Genomic DNA, 24888 nt, shown 5'->3' with positions numbered 1-24888 from the left:
ATTCACAGAACTCCACAGATCATAGAACAATGAACACATTTCACATAGCACAGCATAAGCAGATGCAGCAAGCAATTGAATGGGCAATTTAAAAGCATTTTTTACACACATTTATACAATTGGACCATCACAAAGATGTAACTGGCTTCCTCATGTAAATCCATCCTTCAACTCTGACAGTTTAAACACCAAGATGAAAACCATTCCTTCCACCCTGAATAAACCAAATGCCATGATATAATGCAATCTCCTCACGCTGCAACTGTTCAAGCCAATAGGTCTAACAGGCTACATAAACTGCAACATTACGCCAGATGGAACTAGCGTTCAGGGCACTCCCTCAGAACACATGGGCAACTCTCTAAACACATGGCCAGGCACACAGGCTTCGTAAACTGTCCGACTACGCCAAAATGTAATGGCGTTCAGGACCCTCCCACACAACACATGGGAAACAATCTAAGCACATGGAGGTCACACAGGATTCGTAAACTGTCCGACTACGCCAAAATGTAATGTTTGGCGCTCACTCACAACACATGGGAAACAATCTAAGCACCTGGCCAGGCACACAGGCTTCGTAAACTGTCCGACTACGCCAAAATGTAATGGCTGGATTTTCTGTTTAGATGGGATCAGCCCCCAGGGGCCCCTGTGACCCAGCCAAAACGTACTCACCTTCCGTCCTCAGGACTCCTCTATATCCAGGCACCTGGTACCTACCTGAGGATAGGGAACTCGCAATATACAAGCTCATATTATTAAGAACACCACTAAATCTATAGGGATACTAAGAATACTCACTGATTACTAGGGATATCCATACCCTACACCACACTTATTCACATCAGTTGGTCTCGCGGCCACCCTGACCCAGACCGTTCTACCCTAGGGCAGATCTGACACACAATCTGGTGCGTCTACACACGGGCCTGCAGAACCCAATGCTCCCTTTTCCAAACCGTTCGCGATCCTGCGAAACTTACACACTAGTTCCACTACCTAGTGCTCTCATTTACTCAAGCCACAATCTTGTGGGTATCCACACTGGTTCGACCCCCCAGTGCTCTCATTAACGCCGCATATCAACGACGACCACATTCCTATGAACACCTATACATATGTATATATATATATTGGGATATTATCTCAGCTGTCTACTCGGGATGAAACTACAATAATAACTTTGAATGTGGGTCCAGATTATCGTGTATTACCTGCTCTTGGCATCAAAGGTCCACTCACTCCCTATTTATGTGATCACCACTTACCTGATTGGGATTACTCATCCATTCACATATCTAGCAAACACCTAGAAGCGCTGTTTACCTTCAGTGAACAAGAATAGGGGCTACACACCAGTTTGTTATAAACTGGGGGTTATTTTATTATAGTAATATAAACATTTATACAAATCTAACAAAGGCTATAGGTAGAACACACCGCTTGAAAGAGAAAAGATTACACATAACAGGAACACTCCGCTGAAAGGGAAAAGATTAAGTGTAGCTAATGTGACTAATTCAGACTACCTCACCTATTAGAAGGAAGATTTCTCTCTCTGCCTCTGGTGGGATTAGGGCTCTCTCTCTGCCTCTGGTGGGATTAGGGCTCTCTCTGTCTCTCCCTCCTTCACCACATCACCACGCCTCTGGTTCAGTTGCTCCAGCTGACAGCCTTCTTTGATGCTCTCTGCACTGCTTTTCTCTCTCCTCATCTTCAGCAATCGTCTGCCTTCTTTCTCCATTCAAGAACTGCACTCTATTCTGCAGCTCCCAGCAGACATCCTCTCTCTCTCTGCAAGCTATTCAGAGCTCCAAGTTGTTCTGGGCTCCCAGCAGTCCTGTGCTCCAAGTTGTTCTGAGCACCACACTGAACTGCACACCACGCTGCAATGACTTCCAAAACTGAACTGACCACTCCTCCTCTCCTGTAGCTCGCTATTATGGATTCCTCTCCCCTCATGGAAATTTCCACCGGAGGGCTGTCTCCTACCGAATTCCTGTGCCAGCTCCCAGGCTTCCACGCAACCGCAGTGGCCATCTGCTTGTTACGTCTGGGCCCAAGAGAAAAACACATTTCTCGGATAAGAAGCAGTCCTAACTGGATCTTCCCTCTAGCACAACAGCCTTAACTGAAAACATTGCCTTTGCCCTAAAAAGCCTCTCTCCTTCCATCAAGATGGAGTCTCTCTAGCTTTAGGCCTGAAAGGGGTGAAATGCTCCTTAACTCTGTCAGAATACCTACATAAACCATACCAATATGTCTAATATGTCAAAGCCAATAGGCAATAGACAGGTTAAAGTCAAAAATAAAGGCATATTAAGCAGCTATCCTCTTCTAGGTCTGGAAAAAGGGCTTAAAAGGGCCAACACAGGCTAAGAATACCTATACTAGATGCGAGCAAGAATAATGATCTATTATCACTGCTAAATAAAGCCAAAAACCCTGCCATAACAGATGGATCCGACCCAAAGTACTATGCGTGGGTACAATGGTGTGAGAAAACAAATTGCAGTGAGAAAAGTGTAATCAAAAATCAAGAACAAGTGCTAGTTAAAATTGGCTACCATGATATGAGGAAATCTTTATTCAGGGTAAACCATGGTGTCAAGATTAAAAAGAAAGTGTATAGCAGTCTGAAATAATGACTGTCCTATATAGTTGGTATCATGGTCAACATATTTCTGCCGTCCAGGGGCATCTCCCCTACTAGGCTTTCATCAGGACCAAATTAGGATACACTACTGCAATAACGTACATATGATCAAAGAATCAAAATAATTGTTATAATACTGGGTATTGTGCCGCCCGCTAGTTACTCACTGCGTCGGTACTTCCAGTTTTTCAAAGAATTCTTTCCCAAAGATTATTGGGAGTAAGTCTCACCTCTCCTGGCCACAGCTCAGGAAATAGAGGCCCCGCTCTGTCCGTCGGTACCTCTGGCCTTGTCCTGAGGCTCGGGGGGAGGGTCTTTAAATATAGTTTCCCCTTGGACCCCCCTCCCCCCCCCCCCCCCCCCCCCATCTGTGTTGTGTTACATCTTCACTCTAATGCCATTGTAACTAGAGGATCTGTTCTTAGCCATCAAACAAATCTAACAACATACCAGTCAGTATTGCACTATGTCTTTCTCATCTAAGCCTCAAAACTCAGCAAATTAGCATTTGCAATGTAATAGTTCTCGCATTACTGAAAGTTTCAGCTATTGGCTTTATATGATTTTTTTGCAACGCCAATAGCTCGAACTTTGAGTAATGCGAGACCCATTGAATTGCATATACTTGTTTAGTATTTAGTTTGGCTTATTCCTAGAGACCACTGTAGTTTGTGCTTCTTACAATTGAAGTATTGTTGTATATTTGTGTTGATATCTCCAGATAGGAGATATACCAATGTGTTAGTGAGTGTTGTGTAATAAATAGACATATTTTTGTATATATATTGTGTGGTTCTTTTTAGTTTAACCTACACTACAAGATAATATCTGGTAAAACAGCTGCTTAGCACTCTTTCAGGATAAGCCTGAAGTCTGCCCTCCACAGCCACCACTTTGGGAGCGTTCTAAGGTTGTCTGAGGCCATTAAAATCACCATAAGGGTTGTCTGGAGCAGCACAAGGTGCTTCACTTAAAAAAGTGCGCACGGATACTAAGCCAGCCTCCTTCAGGTAGTCAAGAGGGTGATCACAAATATATTTCGTGACAAAAAGGGATTTGAAACACTATCCCTCTTTCAGCTGGAATCAATTCAAGAATTTTAATGCTGGCATCAAGTGATCATGGATTTAAAGAACAGGAGGCGCGCAGGCAGCCTGGTTCTAGACTGTTACTTCTTGCTAGTAGTTTATGTGGGAGCCCAGCGTAGAGGCTGTTGCATTGGTCCAGGATTAACATAACCACAGCAAAGATCAGGGCAATGTTCTGAGGGAAGTGGAGGTGCTGTATTACTCTTTGAAGCCAGGATTCTGATTTAAGCACCAAATGTGTGAGGTAAAAGAGAGTTCGCTGTCAAACACACTCCTATTACAAACCTTTCTTACTGCAGCTGGTGCGAGGGTGTGGGTACTTGAGAGATGAAGAGAGCGCCCGGTTAGTTGGCAGTTGACCTCTTTTCACTGAGCCCATTAGCAGAAATCCAGGTTTGTTCGCTTCAAAATGAACCCGTTTTTCTGCATCCAGTGATGCTGCTAGGTCAAGCAGTAAGACGCATTAGGTAGGTTTCTGGAATCATACTCTACCTGAAACTGACACTGATGTTGTCTGTGTACATATGGGACCCAGTCTTGAGAGTTTCTAAAATGCGAGTAATGGGTGTCATGTGCGTTGGGAATATTGGTGGTCCCAAGAACATGCCTCGAGGTACTCCGGAAGAAAGATCCCAGTGTAATTTTGAAGGAAATATGGAAACCATGACAATGCTGTTACAGCCTGTGGAAGTACTCAGTATTTCAAGACACACCCAGAAGAATTTCCAAAAGGGGTAAGCATTGCTTGCTGCTCACCAGAAATGTTCCCATAACATTTAGTATCCATATCTGTGCCTCACTGAGATCTGAAGGTTGGGTGAAAGTCACTTATAATAATTTTAATAATACACCTTTTATAGAGTGCATAGCTACTTCTGTGAGGAGTGTCCCAGCGCTGAGCAGTCGGAAACAAGCAGAGGAGACAAACAGGGGAGAGGCCTAAAAAAGCCAAGTCTTAAGGTTTTTGCGAAACTGAGGCTCTGACAGGAATTGCCTCAGCCAAAGAGGAAAGGAATTCCAGAGTTTAGAGGCAAGAAAGCAAAAAGATCTACCGCCAGTGCGAGCTTTCTTGATTCTGGGCACTTGCAAAAATAGTGCCTCCGAGGACCTGAGGCACATTTTAGGAGAATGTGTAGCGAGAAGAGTGTGAAGATACGTTGGCCCAGTCTTCCTATGAATCCTATAACAGTAGCATAGGGCCTTCAGAGAAAGGGGCTTTTACAGCACGAGCCAGTGCAGCTTCTGAAGTGCTCTACTCGTAGATGCCCGCTTGGGCAGTTTAGTCAGAAGGCGAGCTGCCGATTTCTGCTTTAGCAGGAGTCCCTTGATCATAGGCTCCCAGGTATAAGTCGTTACAATAGTCCACCTGAGTGACCACTAAAGCCTGGATCACAGTTTTCTGGGCCGAGAATGGTAGGAGATGGATAACATGTTGCAGAGATCTAATAATGCCAAAACACTTGCCTGCTAAGGCTGTGATTTGACTCTCAAAAGTGAGTTTATCGTCAAACCATACACCCAAGTTTTTAACCTTGGGATTAGGCTGAGGATAAGCACCCAGGGATTCTGGCCACCAGGATGAGAACCAAATCGAGGGATGCTTGCCAAGGATCAGGACCTCTTCTTAACTGTGTTTAACTTCAGGCAGTTAAGGTCCATCCAGTGGGATACCTTAAACAAGTAAGCCGTCAAAGCCACGGCAGCAGCAGCTGGGTTATGGGAAAAGGTTACGATCGACTGAGTGTCGTCGGCGTAGGATATTATTTCAAAGCGGATGTCTGACGGGGGTTGGGTGTACAAATTATAAAGGGTAGGGCTCAGCGAGAAGCCCTGTGGAACTCCCTGAGGTAAAGTAAACACCTTGGAGCAGAAAGGCTTCTGGAGGACCTGAAGAGTTCGGTTTTACAGGAAAGATGCCAACCTCTTTAGGGCTTTATGGCCAACACTGTAATTCCATAACGTTTCACAAGACTGCCTTGGGACACGGTGTCAAAAGCTGCACTTACGTCCAGTTGCAGTAAAGCTTCAGTGTTCCCATTGTCCATTGCCTGGCGCATGGACTCTGAGGCTAACAAAAGGGCAGACTCGGTGCTGCAATGGGTGCGAAAACCAGATTGTGTACTATGTGGGAAATTCCTTTACTCAATTAAACCTGAGACTTGCTGGTTGATGTATTTTTTAGCTACTTTTTTTTTTAGAAGGGAAGGAGGGGTATGGGCCTATAATTCTCTGACTTAGCCGGATCAAGAGAGGGCTTTTTTAGCAGAGGAACAACAGCGGCTTGTTTTCAGTTAAGAGGTACTTGGTACTGCCTCGAAGGAACTTTTAAGCAATTCCTTGAATACAGGAAGAAGTTCCATAGTAACCCGCTCCAGGATACTAGGAGTGGTCGGGTCAAAAGGAGAACCCGACTTGGTGGAGGATATGCACCCCTTCAGCTCAGCCTCATCAGTAGGTTTGAACTGGAATAGGCGGTTGCTTTCATCAGAAGGCAAGTGTCACATTAGCAAACATTTCTAGCAGCCTCGGAAGGAGGAATAAATAATGGCGACTTTGTTTAAGAAAAACTCTGCTAGCATGTCGCAGCTCTCGCAGATACCAGATCCAGTGATGTTAACTTAGTAGCCCATTTCATTCTTGATGGGAGGCTAGGCGGAATTTCCAGTGCTTGTGCAACTCAAGGTAAAACCTATATTGGTGTCTCACTGAATAGAGTAGATGGGTCAGCAGAAGGTTTCATTTGAGTAAAAAAAATGATGGCATGGTTAAAGCTCTGGGGGAAGGACCGGAAGTAAGAGTTGATTATTCTGGGAATGTTAGATTAGTAACCGGCCTCAAGGTGAGGTATTTCTTAACTCATGTCTGTTTCATTGATGTTGGCAAACTCCTGAAGGGGGGTTTGTATGTAGTTAAGGTTCAACTTCTCAGTCAGTGGGCAACAGTAGAAGTGTTGACTCAGAATGTAGGGATTTTATAGCAGATCATAAGATTGCCACAAGGTTCATTCAAGCAAAGGATAGTGAGTGGAGAGGGGAGTGGAGACATTATCTATTTTTAGACTCTGAATAGGTTTTGCTTGAATTCTTGTACTCAGTGGTGTGGGTTAGGAAGTGTTCCTTTTAGCCCTGGCGTATGCTAATTTGAAACCTCATTAGTGTGTGTGGCATGCAGCACATTCAGAAATAAGTTTTGTTCCAACCTCTATCCAGTGTGCATCCTTGTAGGGAACGAGTGCCCTTGAAACATTTGTTGATCTTCAGAGGGTTTGGCGTGCAACTGATAATGGAATAGTAAACTCAAGGGTAGACTTTATTGTTGGTTCCCAGGGTGACGGTGTTGGCAGGCGATTCTAGCAGAGGATAATGCAGAATAATCCGCTGTTGGATGAAGAACTCAAGATAATTTGTATTCTGGTTGCTCTACTAGGTGTGGAGACCAAGATCTGTGAAATGCCGAAGTCCACTGTGGAGTTTGCTTTCGATATGAAAGTTATCTACAGTGTGGTCTGTCGAGGAGAGCTGCTGCAGACCTTTGAGGTGGAATTCTGGTAGTAAGAACAGTATTTTCAAGGTTATGCCCCAAGACTGTTGGTTTGTTGACTACTTGAGAGTAACCAAGACTGAATTGGAAGAGTCATCAAAGATGTTTAGACATCCAAGAATGAAAGCTGAAATGGATAAAATGTCTGGAGTGTTGTCAAGAAAGTCAGATGGGAAAATGGTAGGCTCTTTTTTAGGATGATGATAAAGAAAAGCACACGCAAAGGAGGAAATTCACCCTTAATTTATAGCTACTCTGATTAGTTGTATATTACTCGGGGAGAGATGAGGTTGTGACGGACCGCAGCTTTATTTCCATTGTCCTATTATTGTGATGTCAAAATTGGGTGAGGGTAGGATAACTATGGATAATTGATGTAGCCCTTGCAAGCGGCTCGCTTGCGTACCCTAGCGCTGCTGATCTTTATTTATAGGTTTCTGTATATTGCTTCGCAGCGGCTTCAGTTTGCTGAATGCATAGAGGGAGAGGAACTATCCGCGACGGCACAACTCAATGCTTCTGGGCTCCTTTCTAGAAATGGCCCGTTAGGAACAGATCGGGTTATAAATCTTGTGTTGTTGTTTAGGAAGTCTGATTCAGTTTATGGAATTCCAAAGTGGATCATTCAACATTAAGGCATCATGGTTCGGTGAACAGGCTTTGTCCCTGAGCTCAGGCATTTGCTGCTCTGGTATCTGGAGGGAGTGGTATTTACGTATCCAACTGCGCCTCAATGCCAAAAGAAGCCCTGCTATCGCCTTAAAAAAATGAATTAATTACCAACTCTGTACTCTACACTCGGAAACAAACACTTGCAGGTTATCAAAAATAGAAAGTCTGTATTTTATGTCTTTGCTTGTGCATAATTTCTTAGCAAGACAGAACTCTGCTTTTTGACATAAAGCAGCACTGCTTAAACTAAAGGAACAACCCTTATGATGAGTTTTTGCCATGCAGTAATTGATATGTTTTGTTGTGTTGAGTAGGTCCATGGAATCATGCAGGGGCAGAAATAAATCAACTCCATGTGATGAGATTTTAAATAGTGTTCTAAAAAGACACTTCTGTAAGAACGACCTCCTTTTGAAATGTGTTTGTTAGATACCCTGAGCAATAGATGTCTAATCTCACTGAAAATGTTGACCCACAGCTTAGTTTTAATGTGTTCACTTTGTAATTTCAAAACAAAATCATTAGGTTTCATAAAGGTATGTAACTGTGGTGCAAACTGAAGGTAATGCTGCCTTGATTCAGGGCTGTCAGAAGCTTGGATGGCAACTAGGCCAGGCACACTGTATGAATGCTATTGCACCAGCCCAGTCTTCAAAACCTAACCACTAGACTCTTGCTGGCTGTGTGAGACAGTTGTAGAACAAAGAAAAATAACGTGTATTAGTCCAGGGCTGTGGGAGCATGTTTGATAACTGCGCTCATGGGGAAATGTCTCTGTGGAAGAGAACCCTGAGGTTGGCGGCTTCCTCAAATGGCATATTGAAGACGGCAAATTAAATAGGAAATGCACTTTCTCTACAGAAAAGAAGATGTATGCTTGGATGGTGTCATCCTTCTTGCTGAAGTTGTGAATGAGCACAGGGCCAGAGGATGGGGGGAAATCCAAACTCTGTGAGAGGGCAGTAAGATGGTAAAGTGACCCATGGAGACTTGGTATTCTTTGGAGACATGGTTGTGAAAGAAGGTGGCTTCAGCACTGCTTGTGTGTACTCTTGCTTGACAATTTCATCCGTCTTCTCTCCAGTACACTGACAGATATTTTAGTTGTTGGTCATTGAGACCTTGGACCAGAATCCTCGATTGCTGTGTGTTGCCTCGGTTGGTAACTTGTCTGGTTCCAAGGGCTTACCAGGGCAGCTGTTAGACTTATTTTGTTTTTAATGTGAATGGAAATATTGCGCGAGGATCAGTACCCTTGAAGCTTTTAGCAGTGAGTGCCTGTAGGAGTGAAGCTACTTAAATTAAAATGTTCTGGTTCTGGGAGGTCCTACGGGTTGGATAGACGTCTGCCGGTTGGATTTCTTTCATAATTTATCTTCATGTGAATAGGATCAGTAGATTATTGTTTTTGGAATCTGTTCGAAATGAGATTTAAAATTAGATTACCTTCAGCTTTTTAATAAATGTATGGTAAAATTGGAAAATTCCTAGTTTTGGACTGTTTAATGTATCTGTTCTAAACAAAACCAATATTTTTTTTAATTGTGGAATGAAAACAGTCGAAGCAATAAAGAAATCGGGCAACTATCTCACTTGTCTGAGTTTGAGCTGCACCATTTGCTGTGGAGTGTCGCAATTCTGTTGATCCAAGTGATCGCTTACGTTTAGTCCAGTTTTGCGAGCCCTTTGATCCAAGGCCTATCGACACAGGTCTATTTGTACTGATGTTTCAGAGTTAGCATAAACCACTCCTATCTAATCGTTGTTCCTACCGTGCTCCAGTTTACTGGTTAATGCAGTGTATTGAAATGCCAGCCCTGCCAGCGGGTACTAATTTGGATCACTGGAGGGCAGATCTAAAGGGATGCATTGTCCATAGGCCCCAGATCTAGGCCCGGCTTTGTAGTGTTCATCTAAAGATCACAGCGAAGCAAGACTCTCCTTTCAAACACACTTGAACTTTGACATACATTTCCTTTCACAGTTGTCCCCACGGGGTTTATTTGAAGAATGATTCTGCAAACCTCCTGCACTGAACATCCCAGGATAATATCCTGTGGGGTGCGGCCACACAGACTTGAAATAGTTGGTTGTTTTGGACTCCTTGGGTACCTACGGGCCCCATGGGTTGTGCAGATCCTCTTTCTAGCGCTTCTACTGTTCTTTACCATGCAATTAGAGCCAAAAGCTTGCATATTTGTGTTGACCGAGGCAGCATTTTGTAACCTGTTGTTCCTGTCTTTCTATCAGCAGGTCTGATCCACCATGGCCATCCTGTTTGCTGTTGTCGCCCGGGGTACTACCATCCTTGCGAAGCATGCCTGGTGTGGGGGAAACTTCTTGGAGGTGACTGAGCAGGTCCTGGCCAAAATCCCCTCCGAAAACAACAAGCTTACCTACTCTCATGGCAGGTGAGTGCCGCCTGCCAGGAGCTGCTCCGCATGGGCCACGCTGGCGGGGATGAGTAGAGGGCGTGCAGAAGGGTATACGGGGTGGAGGAATATGGTGCTTTTTAATTTGTGATTGAGCATACTCTCAGGATTGATTGCCTCGGTTACAGAATCCTATTCGGTCATATTTGAACGTGCCTGCTGGAATGTTTATTCCAGAGTGTGTTAAAGACAGCCTGGGCAGGTTAATGCTGAAGAGTTGAGCTGCAGAGACTAATCCTACAGAAAGTATGCTCTCAAACATAGAAATGTGAAATAGGTGGTGCATGCAACATAGATACATTGATTATTTCAGTGGTGGTCATCCTGTGCTGGAAATGTCAAATAAAAATGTAATTTTGTTTGTTGATATATTAACTCTGTTATTAAAATCCATGTCATTGTTCTTGCATTCTAAAACCACATACAATGTTTAATAGTGAACTTGTGCTGAACTTGTTGAGAATTCGCCCAGGAGTCGAGCTCGGCTGCAGTGCCTTTCTTCCGGATACCTAAACTCCTCGAGGTCCGGCTCAGCCTCCGGTGAGTGAGCTCATGTGGGAGTCATGTGGCTATCATTGGACCAAGGAGGAGATTAAAAGCCCCTGCTCGGGGTCGGCAATGCTTCAGTGTTCATTCTCATAGTGACAGCAGTGGGGCCACTGCACCCCTTGTGCTCAGTTACTGGGCACTGTTCTGTGAACTGCACATCATTTCTGACAGTGAAGCAATTGTTCTCACCACTCCCCCAGGGATAGAGCTACTCACAGAAGAATCATACGCGCTTCTTGAGCCCCAGGCCATGAGGCATGGTGAGACTTTGTCCACTTTAACAGTAGGTTTACTGGATGCAGAAGGAGAGCTCGGCTATACTATAGAAGTGAAAGATCACCCAGAACAAAAGCAAACGGCATCCCTGCGTGCCCTACGCTCTCAGACCTGGGAGAAATAGTGAAGAACATGTCGGTGCCATGCACCACCACAAAACCTCACTATTCTCACCAACCTTTTTAACTTTCTCCTATAACTTTCACTTAAATAAAATGGCAAGTTTTACAAATGTGCCCAAAACCTTTCAGCATTTATCCAAATTCCCAATGTTATGTTTTTTTACCAAAACTATCAGTGTTCCAGTAAGATTGCATACAAATGTAAGCTTCTCAGACCTGTGCGTAACCCTCAAGTCGCAGATGCAAGGGCAAAGTTTCATAATTTGTACGTGCTAATCTGTGATGCTAATTTTAACAATCAGTTCATTAAGAGCCCGACAATACATAACATTCTTAAATGATTTACACCACATTTTAAAACAAAGAATACAAATATAATTACGCAGCCAGTCCTCTCAAAATCTGCAGATTGTTCCTGGATAAGGCTTTACATCCACCTAAACTCTACACCACTCTTCATGCATCATCCCAGGCATGCCACCATGGGAGGAACCGCCCAGCCTTCCCCATGGGCACAAACAGACCCTGAATCAACAGGAGAGCACTACTCGCAGCCGGAGTGGCATCCATGGTATCCAACCTAAACCTCAAGGCAACGGCGTCTGACAATGATCTGATGTTCTCTCAATGTATTGACTTCAGAAACCTTACTCTTGCCTTGCAATATATTTGATTTGGGCAAATTTAAAATACATGAAGTACCATCTCAGAATCCTTTTCACAGCATTTGTTCATGCTTTGCCCTCTCCATGCCTCTGGTTGAGATGCCTTTGGAACCCGCCATCAGTTTTAATGCGGTGCAGAACATTCCGTGATACCAAGCAGTGTATTGAGGCTGTGCCTCTCCAGTCTTTACAGGAGTACAGAAAGTATTGTAGTGCTATAACGATGGACAGTCAAAAGTTTCTCCCAACATAGCTTTTAGTTCTCCTCAATTCTATATTTCTTATGGTACTAACGTGTGCTTCAGACCAGGCTGCTGACAAGCGGAGCACTTGAGATGTCGTTCACCCACGGTGAACCTCTTACAACAGGGGCGACTGTCATCCTATGTCCAAGCCAAGACCTATCTCGCAATTGGTGGCTGTTAATGAAGAGTGCTGAGCTTGCAGACCTTTTCATTGATGGATGAATGGATGGCCCAGGCTGGTTGGGTTGCCTTGTTAGACCCGAGCACGACCTCTTCATTGCACCTCCCCTCTTTCATTTTTCCATGCTTCTGATGCCTCTCCTTCGAGTCACCTCCATGCACAAGCCCATATAGCCAGATTTGTTCTGTTACTGGTTTGCATCAACATAGTCTTCAGTGGAACAAGTAAGGAATATTTGTGCTCACCACACTGTTAGACCAGTTTGGAGAAGTCAGCCCGTGGCGTGCCAAGGGCATGTCCACCACAATCACCTCAACAGAACAGTGTGTTGTTTTAATTTCCTCCTCAACCGTCTGTGAGCTGTGGGAAAAGACCTGAATCTCCGTCCCAGTCCCCGACACAGGCTGAACTCCTCCTGGAGAAACATGCACTTAAACTCTGTTGGTTAAACCCAGAAGTTTAGGTGCTCCTCAAGTTCTCAGTAGCTGCTGGGACTGTATCTGCTGCCACTGCTTCAGAGCATCTATCTGCCTAGAAGACAGGTTGTCATGTTCATCTTCAAACTGCAAAGCTAGGTTTGTCTGCATTGCATTTAGTTGCCATTCCATAGATTTGGTACCAGGCGTATGATTCATGGTAACTGCTTGCTGCTGTTGTGACTTCAGATCCCTTGTCTGCTGATATCCAGCTTTAAATGTGTTACATTCCAATGCTCTCTCTGTGAGTACCATTGTCTGACTGATGAGTCCAGAGCCCGGAGAGCTGTTGCTGCTGCGCACTCCTACTTGAAGGTTATCATCTCCAAGAGCAGAGTTCTTAGTAGTTTCTTTTTTAAGAGAGAGGAAGAAGTTTTGGTTATGCCCTGGCACCTGATGTGAGAGGGGAGCGCTCAAATAACCTTCAGGATAAACTGCTATTTATGTGTATGATGGCCTAGGATCTCTTTTAACCCTTCTGATAATGCTGCCATCACCCCACTCCTGTTGGGTAACAGTTTGTGGACCCTTCCATATTTCCCTGTGACTCTCGAGTAGGGCCTGCCATACTGCAGAGGCCGCATTGCTCAAGAGACTGGAGAGGCGGCATGGTGGCATGGCTCCGGAGACTGGAGAGGCGGCATCGCTCCGGAGACTGGAGAGGCGAAGACTGGAGAGGTGGCATTGCTCCGGAGACTGGAAAGGCAGCATTGCTCCGGAGACTGGAGAGGCGGCATTGCTCCGGAGACTGGAGAGGCGGCATTGCTCCGGAGACTGGAGAGGCGGCATTGCTCCGGAGACTGGAGAGGCGGCATTGCTCCGGAGACTGGAGAGGCGGCATTGCTCCGGAGACTGGAGAGGCGGCATTGCTCCGGAGACTGGAGAGGCGGCATTGCTCCGGAGACTGGAGAGGCGGCATTGCTCCGGAGACTGGAGAGGCGGCATTGCTCCGGAGACTGGAGAGGCGGCATTGCTCCGGAGACTGGAGAGGCGGCATTGCTCCGGAGACTGGAGAGGCGGCATTGCTCCGGAGACTGGAGAGGCGGCATTGCTCCGGAGACTGGAGAGGCGGCATTGCTCCGGGGACTGGAGAGGCGGCATTGCTCCGGGGACTGGAGAGGCGGCATTGCTCCGGGGACTGGAGAGGCGGCATTGCTCCGGGGACTGGAGAGGCGGCATTGCTCCGGGGACTGGAGAGGCGGCATTGCCCCGGAGACTGGAGAGGCGACATTGCCCCGGAGACTGGAGAGGCGGCATTGCCCCGGAGACTGGAGAGGCGGCATTGCCCCGGGGACTGGAGAGGCGGCATTGCCCCGGGGACTGGAGAGGCGGCATTGCTCCGGGGACTGGAGAGGCGGCATTGCTCCGGGGACTGGAGAGGCGGCATTGCTCCGGAGACTGGAGAGGCGGCATTGCCCCGGAGACTGGAGAGGCGGCATTGCCCCGGAGACTGGAGAGGCGGCATTGCCCCGGAGACTGGAGAGGCGGCATTGCCCCGGAGACTGGAGAGGCGGCATTGCCCCGGAGACTGGAGAGGCGGCATTGCCCCGGAGACTGGAGAGGCGGCATTGCCCCGGAGACTGGAGAGGCGGCATTGCTCCGGAGACTGGAGAGGCGGCATTGCTCCGGAGACTGGAGAGGCGGCATTGCTCCGGAGACTGGAGAGGCGGCATTGCTCCGGAGACTGGAGAGGCGGCATTGCTCCGGAGACTGGAGAGGCGGCATTGCTCCGGAGACTGGAGAGGCGGCATTGCTCCGGAGACTGGAGAGGCGGCATTGCTCCGGAGACTGGAGAGGCGGCATTGCTCCGGAGACTGGAGAGGCGGCATTGCTCCGGAGACTGGAGAGGCGGCATTGCTCCGGAGACTGGAGAGGCGGCATTGCTCCGGAGACTGGAGAGGCGGCATTGCTCCGGAGACTGGAGAGGCGGCATTGCTCCGGAGACTGGAGAGGCGGCATTGCTCCGGAGACTGGAGAGGCGGCATTGCTCCGGAGACTGGAGAGGCGGCATTGCTCCGGAGACTGGAGAGGCGGCATTGCTCCGGAGACTGGAGAGGCGGCATTTCTCCGGAGACTGGAGAGGCGGCATTTCTCCGGAGACTGGAGAGGCGGCATTTCTCCGGAGACTGGAGAGGCGGCATTTCTCCGGAGACTGGAGAGGCGGCATTTCTCCGGAGACTGGAGAGGCGGCATTTCTCCGGAGACTGGAGAGGCGGCATTTCTCCGGAGACTGGAGAGGCGGCATTTCTCCGGAGACTGGAGAGGCGGCATTTCTCCGGAGACTGGAGAGGCGGCATTTCTCCGGAGACTGGAGAGGCGGCATTTCTCGGGAGACTGGAGAGGCGGCATTGCTCCGGAGACTGGAGAGGCGGCATTGCTCCGGAGACTGGAGAGGCGGCATTGCTCCGGAGACTGGAGAGGCGGCATTGCTCCGGAGACTGGAGAGGCGGCATTGCTCCGGAGACTGGAGAGGCGGCATTGCTCCGGAGACTGGAGAGGCGGCATTGCTCCGGAGACTGGAGAGGCGGCATTGCTCCGGAGACTGGAGAGGCGGCATTGCTCCGGAGACTGGAGAGGCGGCATTGCTCCGGAGACTGGAGAGGCGGCATTGCTCCGGAGACTGGAGAGGCGGCATTTCTCCGGAGACTGGAGAGGCGGCATTTCTCCGGAGACTGGAGAGGCGGCATTTCTCCGGAGACTGGAGAGGCGGCATTTCTCCGGAGACTGGAGAGGCGGCATTTCTCCGGAGACTGGAGAGGCGGCATTTCTCCGGAGACTGGAGAGGCGGCATTTCTCCGGAGACTGGAGAGGCGGCATTTCTCCGGAGACTGGAGAGGCGGCATTTCTCCGGAGACTGGAGAGGCGGCATTTCTCGGGAGACTGGAGAGGCGGCATTTCTCGGGAGACTGGAGAGGCGGCATTTCTCGGGAGACTGGAGAGGCCGCATGGCTCCGGAGACTGCAGAAGTCCTCTCCTTATTGTTCTGAGTCAGCTGTGTCTACCTTGCATCCAGTGATTGTGGTGGCATGTGTCCCTACTGTGCAGCTCACTACTTCTGTTCGCTGTAGACGCGGCACACCACTTACCACAATGACCATGCTTCCTGATATGAGTACAGTGACTGCACTACAAATCTAACAGGCAGTCACACATCCAATGGAATCTGTGATTTTTACAAAGTGCCCAATCAGGTGTTTGAGTTTTCCACGCAGACCGTACACTGTACCTGTGCTGCATTGTTGGACACCTGTGTTACTTCCCAGCAGTTGCCGTTAGTAACTTTCTGCATGCCAGAGATATTACAGTTAATTATATACTTTTTTATAAAAGTTCGTACTGCCTGGACATTCCAGTTATATTACTCCAATCAATGGTTGCCAGCGCCTGGAGCGTAAACCTTGACTGCTCGCACTCCTTGCACCCAGACATTGAATGGCCACGCAGGAGATTCTTGGTATTCGGTGAGCCTGCAGTAGTATCTGGTTCCTGAGGTTTACAAGGCCTAACCCAGTCCTGGTTAGTAGAATTGCCCCTTTGCTACGGAGTTCTGCAGTCCCTGGAGAACAAGCCTTTCACGCACATCAAGGGTTTCAAGTTACATTATAGCTTACACTTGAGGTGTGTGGATGTTAACAGAACTCATTCATTGAAAATGGAACTATGATTTACGTTTCCAAATGCATATTTTAGTGGGCTTCTCATTCGTTAACATCAAGACACAAATCACATGAAATCTAGCAACTAATTCACTGATACTACATAATGTAACAAACATGGGGGTTTGGGACACTTGTTGTTTGCACACTGACAATAGTCCTTTTTTGTATGAGTTTTCTGTTTGTTCTCCCATACTGTACCGCACTCCTTCATGCCACAAGGACGGACTCTGACAAGTGTAAATGGATCAGTAACTGAGATGTGCCCGTGTCTGCTTTCTTTCCACAGTTATCTGTTTCATTACATCTGCCAAGACCGGATCATATATCTCTGCATCACTGACGATGTGAGTATTGGTGTCTTTTGTGTTCAATATACTAATTTATGTAGTTTGGATAAAAGGAGATTGCATATAAGAGTTGTTTGCCATGGAACCACTCTATATATTTAATGACAACACTGTACCAGTATATGAGGGCTAGAGAATATAGGGTTACTGCATTCAGGGTTTGGTGGTTGTAGGTAGACTGAATACATGAAGTGGGGACTAGGAAGTCTCTTTCTATTCGAAATGTGATTACGGGGGCTTTTTGTGGGCGTGTGAGAGATATATCCAAACAGGGTGTCCATAATATACAGGGTCAACTCTCCTTATTCACTCCCTCGCACAACAAATGTGATGACAATTCCACATTCACAGAAGCTGTGAGAAACTGGGTAGTTGTTTGAGGGGGATGAAACTCTAATCAAGCCATTGACACAATTTCCAACTGAACATTGTTGAGAACCTCAAGAATTCATGTGGGTTGGGTTTGGAACAACTATTTTTTAAAGCCTATTAGTTTGTTATTGCTGTGGCACCGCACTTCAATAAAAAGTATACCTAGGTACACCAGGCAGCTTCAATTAAAACCTAGGTAGCAGTACCCCGCCTTTATCACATCAATCTGTCTGTATATTACTAAGAAGCCAAGCTCTTCAAGACATTTCTGAGCCGGCCAGAGGCATGGAATTATATCGTTGACTGAAATTCCAACACCTAGTGTGACGTGAAATATAGAATATATTTGGGCTTATAAATTTGACTTCAAAGGTCCACAACCCTGTTTTTTTTGCATCATAATTGCAGTAGTAATTTTTTTCCCCAAACGTTGGCCACTAACTGAACATTCTTTTTGTTGAATGCAGTTTACTGTGTTGCTCCATGTTCTACAATAATCATCGAACATGCTGATTTTGGGTATTGGACGAAGCCTTTGCTAAAGTTTTTGTTACTGGTTCCTAGTCATACGACACTGCTGCTGCCCTGCGCGGATATATTTTAAAAAATGCGCGATTTGACGCTTTTGCTGCTACTGTATTGAATTAGAATCTTTGCTTTTTAAAAATTGCTTTCTGAGACGTACCTTCACTAGCTGTTTCCAGCGATGCTGAAGTGCCAACTCACTTCCTGGTGAACGCTCACTAGGGGCATCCAACTACAGAGGGCGGGGGAGGACCTAAGGCTGCAGCCAGCCATATAATGCTGGTCGCAGCACGGGAGCGCAGCGTGCGAGCTGAAGGCTCGCCAAAGGCAAGCCCGTCTGTGGCCGCCAGGGGCCAGCCACTATGCCCAGATTTTAAACTACACCCAGTCAGATCTAAAGTTACTACACTCTAAAAACTACCCTCTATTGGCCCCAAACTGGCTATGTTAGGGATCATAGAAAATAGGGTCTCTTTCCCAGAACTTGATCAATCTCTCTATGTCGCAGGAAGCACCCAGAGATGGGATAACCACAGGACCCCGGAACTAACAATCGCTTAACTAAACCCTCGCTCCTTGGCAAAACAAAAACTAGATTTATTCCATCTTTTCGACTCCACTAAACCAGACATTCTTTTACTAACCGAAACCTTGCTCTCACAGGAGTCCGCCCCAATATCTTGGCCGCCCGAACCAACAACTACTATATCCTTCAGGCTAACTGGCCAGTTGGGAAAATTGGTGGAGTGGTAGCCGCCATAATACATCAAAATTGAAATTCACCACCCTCATTACGTCAGACATCACCTTGGTGGACAATCTAGTTATGATATTCTGGTACCCCTAATTTGTGTACTGCTATATAGGCCCTTCACTCAGAACATCCCCCTATTCCCCCAAATATTAGGTGAGCTGATGGCTAATAATCAATTATGCTAAAATGTTGCTGATCGGTGACTTCAACTATTGGGCCAACAATGTGATGGTGGACCACACTCTGCAGAAACTGACCAATCTACTTAGTGGTTGAACTGTACTTAACACATAACCTCTTCCACACATGTGACCAAATTTGGATATCCAACAGTGTCCCCTTGCACATGGTCTGATCACTTTCTAATAAAGTTTGTGATCAACAAAATAACTACAGACAAACCCCCCGTCAAAGGAGTGCTCATGGCAAGGAATCGGAACAGCATTGACATTAATGCCTTTAGTAGCTCACTGGCGAACCAGTTCCCATTAATCCGTTACCACAAAAGAGGAAAACATCACAGCTTGGTTAACAGCAGCTAGCAACGAACATGCCGCAGCGCGGACAATAAAAACAGCCAGGCGTTATGAGGCCCAGAGATGGTTTTGAGAAGATTTAAAGACTCAAAAACTATCCCTGCGCCAAACTGAAAGGAAATGGAGATGGAACTACTCCCCTTACTAAAAAGAGATTTACTTAGCTCAACTTAAGGAATACATAGAGAATCCATTCAATCTACTAAGGCAACTTATTTCTCTTCAAAGATCATGAGCTCCACCAATAAATCGAAAGAAATATTCACAATTGTCACTGAGCTGGCCAATCCTGATAGTTACAATAAAACCCATCCCTCCCCAGGCGCTCTGCAACTCCTTGAGCACCTTTTTTATCCACAAAGTAATTTCGATTAAAGCCAGCATTCCTGCCAGCTTTTCTCATGAGGCAATACCAATGGCGCTGAGAAACCCCTGCTCCCTTCATCAATTCCAGGCAATCAGCAGAGAAGCTCTCTTGGAATTTCTGACCAAAGTCAAATCTGGATCGATACTGATGGCTGTCCACCTTATATTTTAAAAGGAGTTATTACTGCAAATTCTGAGCCTGCCCTCTCTCTTCTGAACGAGTCATTAACACAGGGCTGTATCCCTAAAGCCTTCAAGAAAGTTATCATAGTTCCCATTTAAAAAAAACTTGGGCTAGACACCCTAATCCTGATTAACTACCGCCCCATTTCCTTGCTTCCCTTCCTGGCCAAGGTATTGGAATCCCACATGGCAAACTGCCTCTGCTTATTCATTAACTTGATCCCCCCACCAAGCAGGGTTCTGACCTTCTCATTCAACTGAGACAGTAATACTGACTGTGTTGGACAAATTTCGGAAGGATGTCGACAAGCGCACCCCACAGGCTCTGGTGCTACTGGATTTATCAGCGGCATTTGACACGGTCGACCACAGCATTTTAGTGGACCGCGACAGGGACGCAGGACTCCAAAGTTCGGTTCTCAGCTGGATTACGTCCTTCCTGGAGGACCGCTCCCAGTCTGTTCACCTCTCCCACTTTACTGCGCCTAACTTGAAGTCAATGTGCAGAGTACCAGAGTGATCTTCATAATCCTCGCACCTGTTCAACCTGAATCTGCTCCCTCTGATCCTGTCCTTTAGAGAAAGAAATGTGAGCCCATTCAATTATGCAGATGACCTGCAACAAATGTTTACCATCCACAACACGTCAGATTCTATGTCTGAATTTCACGCCACCATGCTGCACATCCACAGCTGGATGAACAGCAACCATTTACCGTTAAACCCAGACAAAACCGAGCTGATCCTGATAGGAGGGGCTCGAAACCCGTGGAGCTGAGCTGAGCTCTCCCCCAGCCCCATCCTCCTCAGCTAAGAGCCTCTGGGTCACAATCAACTGCGGCCTATCCATGAAGTCCCAGATAGGAAAAGTAGTCTCTACGTGTTTCTTTCAGTTGCGGAAAATCATTAGACTACTTACTAGGGAAGCATTGGTGCAGGCAGTTCTAGCTCTGGTCATTTCTCACATAGCCTACACTAACTCTCACTGTACTTCAGCCTGCCACTGCATCTAGTCTAAAGACAGCAACTTGTGCAGAACCAGGCAGCAAGACTGATTTTTCATCATTAGGTCTTATCCTATTAATCGCGCAAGCGATAATAGGACGGGAGTATAGAGGCTAAACCAAGGTCTGAAACCATCGTGGATTTCATAGAGTGCATGTGCTCGTGCACGCGCTTACCATTTGCTCCCCGAGCCGCCTGCCTCCGAGAGCTTCACTTCAAAGGGATCCGCTCCCCCGCCCCCTGCTTCACACTTTTCATGGCCTCCAGGCCGTGTCTCGCATTTCTCCTCCCCCCTCCTCTCTACTCCCGCCTCCCTCCTGCTAAGAATCTCATGGCCCAGACACTGCGATAATATTTACTTCACTCCGCGACGTTCACCTAACTAACTGACACAGCCCCAGCCTGAAGGACCTTTACAGATGAGCGTCCATTATTTTGAACACTTTTATGTTTTTTGCACACAAAACAAACAAACATCAGGCAGCAAAACTCTGCACAGCAGAAGCCACCCCAAATTAGAAGTGACGGACGCTGGCTGTCCCAGCACCCCTCCCGCCTCCCTCGCTCTCCTTCCACCTCCCTCCTGTTCACAATCTCATGGCCCAGGCACATGCGATATTTACTTTACTCCGGAATGTGCACCTAAGTAACTGACACAGCCCCAGCCTGAAGGCCTTTTACAGATGAGCGTCTATTTTGTTGAGCACTTTTAAGCTTTTTGCCCACAAAACAAACAAACCTCTGGCTGCAAAACTCTGCACAGCAGAAGCCACCCCAAATGGAAAGCAACTGACAGGTGTTATATGTTCCGTGCTCTCTCCAGGCATTTAAAACCACCTACCTAACTGACCCTGTCCCAGCCCTGAGGCCATTTACAGATGCACACACCTCCCCTGTCTCTGTCTCCCCTCCTGCATCCTTTCGCTCCCCTTCCGCCTCCCTCCTGCTCACAATCTCATGGGCCAGGCCCCGGGATAAAACTTATTTTACTCCGGGACGTCCACCTACCTAACTGGCCCAGCCCCGCTCACAAATGACCTCCCGCTGCTCAAAATCTTACTTTTTAAAAACATTGCTTGCTTTTTCAAGTCACCAGGTCTACGATCTGCAGGCTCCACACTGAAGCTTATTTCAAGGGTGCTTTCTACTTTTGACATGGCTTTCACAATGTCCTCAGTATATTTTAGACCGCATAGGGCACCAGTGCTTAGCAAAAAACAAAAAAGTTTATTGAGCCTTTCTACCTCCGGGAAAAACTTTCAGATTTGTGAGTTTCAAAGCAACCATATGTGCATTTGCATGGAAGCCACATTAGCATCTGCTACCTGTGATAACGATCTTTATAAGGAGGCGAGATTGGCTTTATTGTCCCACTGCAGGCTTCCATTCACACACATTTAGTCACTATAGCAGTGTTTCACACCACTCCAGAACCCACATTTCTCATTCTAGGATATTGCAAACATGCATCCACCCCCCACAGCCCCGCCCCTCACACACACTCTCAGTGCTAGTGCAAAATGTTCCTGTGAAGCCATTTGCACATGAATGCAGCTTGTGCATACCAGTGGCTTGTGTCTGGGGGAAGCTTGTCTGTAGTTTACAAACCACAAACTAGCTTTGCGCCATCAAGATTGCTGTTTAATTCTGAAAAGACAGCATTCCGGAGCCTTTGGTATGGCAGGTCGTGAATCAAGAGATGGTAGAGGTATTTACAACGTCTATTTAAAGGCGTAGCGTCGCCAAAAATATAAGAACTAAAAAAGACTTCCCTTTCTTGGCTCCGATTTGCACGCGCCTTTTGTGATCCGTGTCACCCGCTCTCCGATCCTGCTGAACTGATTTGTGATTTACAAGTCCATATTTCATTTACGGCTGATTAGATTTACTTGGTCGACCAGGAAGGATATACCCAAGTCTTGCAAGAATACGTTCCCCCCCCAAGATTAATGTAGGTCATTTTATTACCTGGCTAGATCAAAATAGACCCATCCTGGGAGGGGAATTGGATCCGGCACTTCAAGTTTTTGATGGTTGGCTGAGAGCAGGGATTTCCGCCTCATCGAAAGGGTCGAAATCGGGTAGAGATAGGATGACTCCCTCGCAACCCTGGTATTCGCCCCAATTACGCATTCTTAAACTTGCTTGTAAGAAATTGGAGCGAGCATGGAGGGTGGTCTATTGCCCACAAGCCAAGGTAGCTTACCGCTCGGCACAACGGGATTACTATGCAAGTATTAAACTGGCTAAATCTGAATACTTTGCCAGAAGAATTGAGAAAGCTAATAATAACAGTCGGGAAATTTTTTCCATAGTTAAGAGCTTTCTCTCCCCTTGTGCCGAACAAATAGCGGTGAAACCCTCTACTGAATGGTGTGAGAACCTTTCCTCTTTTTTTCTAACAAAAATTGCTAAAATACAGCAGAGTCTTAGAGCAGTCAGTGGGGAGAGCAAGCTTGCTGATAATGTTAGCTCTATAGTACCGCCTATTTACACTATGAAGAGATTTACCCCCCCCCCTCAGTAGAAGACACCTTGTTTGCAATTAAATCTTTGAGATCCGGTGCCCCCGGTGATATTTGCCCGGCCCGGGTGTTGGCTGAAGTGGCAGAATCAGTGGCATTAGAGGTGTCACAAATAATGGGTCTATCCTTTAAAACATCCAAGGTTCCAGAGGAATGGAAACAGGCAAAGCTTCTTCCTTTGTTGAAGAAAACGGGCGCCGATCCTGCTGTGCCAGGCAACTATAGACCCATATCTCTGCTTCCAGCCATGGCAAAAATTGGAGAGAAACTTGCCTTCTGTCAGCTGAATGCCTTTGTGGACTCATCGGAGGCTCTCCACCCTGCTCAGTCCGGCTTTCGTGCAGCTCATAGCACGGAGTCGGCCTTGGTGGAGATCACAGAGGCAATTAGAGAGTGTTTGGACAGTGGCTGCAGAGCGGCTCTAATTTTATTGGACCTCTCTGTCGCGTTCGACACTGTCCCGCACTCACTCCTCCTGTCTCGATTGGCTGAGATTGGTGTGCTGGGCTCAGCACTAGAATGGGTGAAATCTTTTTTGTCCGATAGGTCCCAGCAGGTTTGGATCCCACCTTTTTCTTCCTCGGCCAAACCTCTTACTACTGGGGTTTCCCAGGGGTCCACATTAAGTCCTTTGCTTTTTAATGTGTACCTTACTCCACTCATTGTGCTGGCCGAACAAATGGGGGCCAAAATGATAGCGTATGCAGATGATACGCAACTCTTATTTACATTGCCTGATGAAGCACTCAACACTGAGGTCATTTGTTCTTGTCTTTCTGCGGTTTTTAACTGGTTAGCTATGGCACAGCTAAAATGCAACAAAGACAAAACTGAAATATTGTTGTATGGCCAATTTCCGCCCAATTTTAGAGAACTCTTATGGCCTTCTGATTTTCCCCAACCAAGTTCAGTTACCATCCCTGCAAAGAACTTGGGTGTATGGTTTGGGGAGGATCTGAGGTTTGAGGCACACATAAAAAAACTCACAGGGCTGTGCTTCGGATCTCTCAAGGCTATGAGAAAGTTCTTTCCATATCTTCCTTCTCCAGCAAGAGAGTCGGTTGCGAGGGCTTTTTTTTTTTTTTTTTTTTTTTTTTGAAAACCTTTATTGAGTCTTCACAGATTAGTACACAGCATGTCGCCTACAACCCAACCGGGCCGGCCGCTAACATAGCGTATAAGCAATAAATATGCAGTAACACAGTACATGCGGTTGCGAGGGCTTTAATATTATCTCGGCTCGATTATGCCAACTCTCTTCTTAGTGGAACGCCAGCCTTTCTAGTCGCAAGATTACAGATCATCCAAATTGCGACGGCGAGACTTCTGTGCAACGTGCCTAGTAGAGAGAGTGTACGTATCCATTTGAAGGAACTTCATTGGCTGCCGGTGGCTCAAAGGATTACCTTTAAAATCCTAACACTAGCATTTAAAGCAGTCAATAATCTTGGGCCTTCCTATCTGAAAAAAAGATTCCGTCGCTACACCCCCACTCGGCTGACTGTAATTTTCTGAGTGTACCCCGTTTTCGACGAGGGCGCCTTGGAGGCAAGTCAATTGCCGTTCTCGCGGCTTCGACCTGGAACACTTTGCCTTTATCTTTGAGATTGATCCAGAATTTTGTTCCTTTTAAGAAGGCACTGAAGACGCATCTTTTCAGATCTGCTTACTAGACTTTTTTAGAATCCTCTATTTTCTTTTGGCCACCTGC

General features: G+C 46.7%; 1 protein-coding gene across 2 annotated transcripts in view; it reads left to right on the top strand.

Moving 5' to 3' along the window:
- The window catches only part of VAMP7 (vesicle associated membrane protein 7), a 100761-nt gene that overhangs the window by 38549 nt on the left and 37324 nt on the right, over positions 1–24888 (top strand). Inside the window, exons 2-3 of one of the 2 annotated variants that reach the window (XM_086942218.1) lie at positions 10213–10370; positions 16851–16908. In XM_086942218.1, the coding sequence (XP_086798344.1) occupies positions 10225–10370; positions 16851–16908 (204 nt within the window). In that variant the 5' untranslated portion in view covers positions 10213–10224. Of the gene's footprint in view, positions 1–10209; positions 10371–16850; positions 16909–24888 lie in introns of both variants that reach the window. The other variant, XM_086942219.1, reaches the window with a different exon arrangement.

Source organism: Lissotriton vulgaris, chromosome 10, assembly GCF_964263255.1.
Source record: "Lissotriton vulgaris chromosome 10, aLisVul1.2, whole genome shotgun sequence".
Classification (NCBI taxonomy): Eukaryota; Metazoa; Chordata; class Amphibia; order Caudata; family Salamandridae; genus Lissotriton; species Lissotriton vulgaris.
Note: the sequence above shows the minus strand (reverse complement) of the source record. Positions and strands in the feature narration are given on the sequence as shown.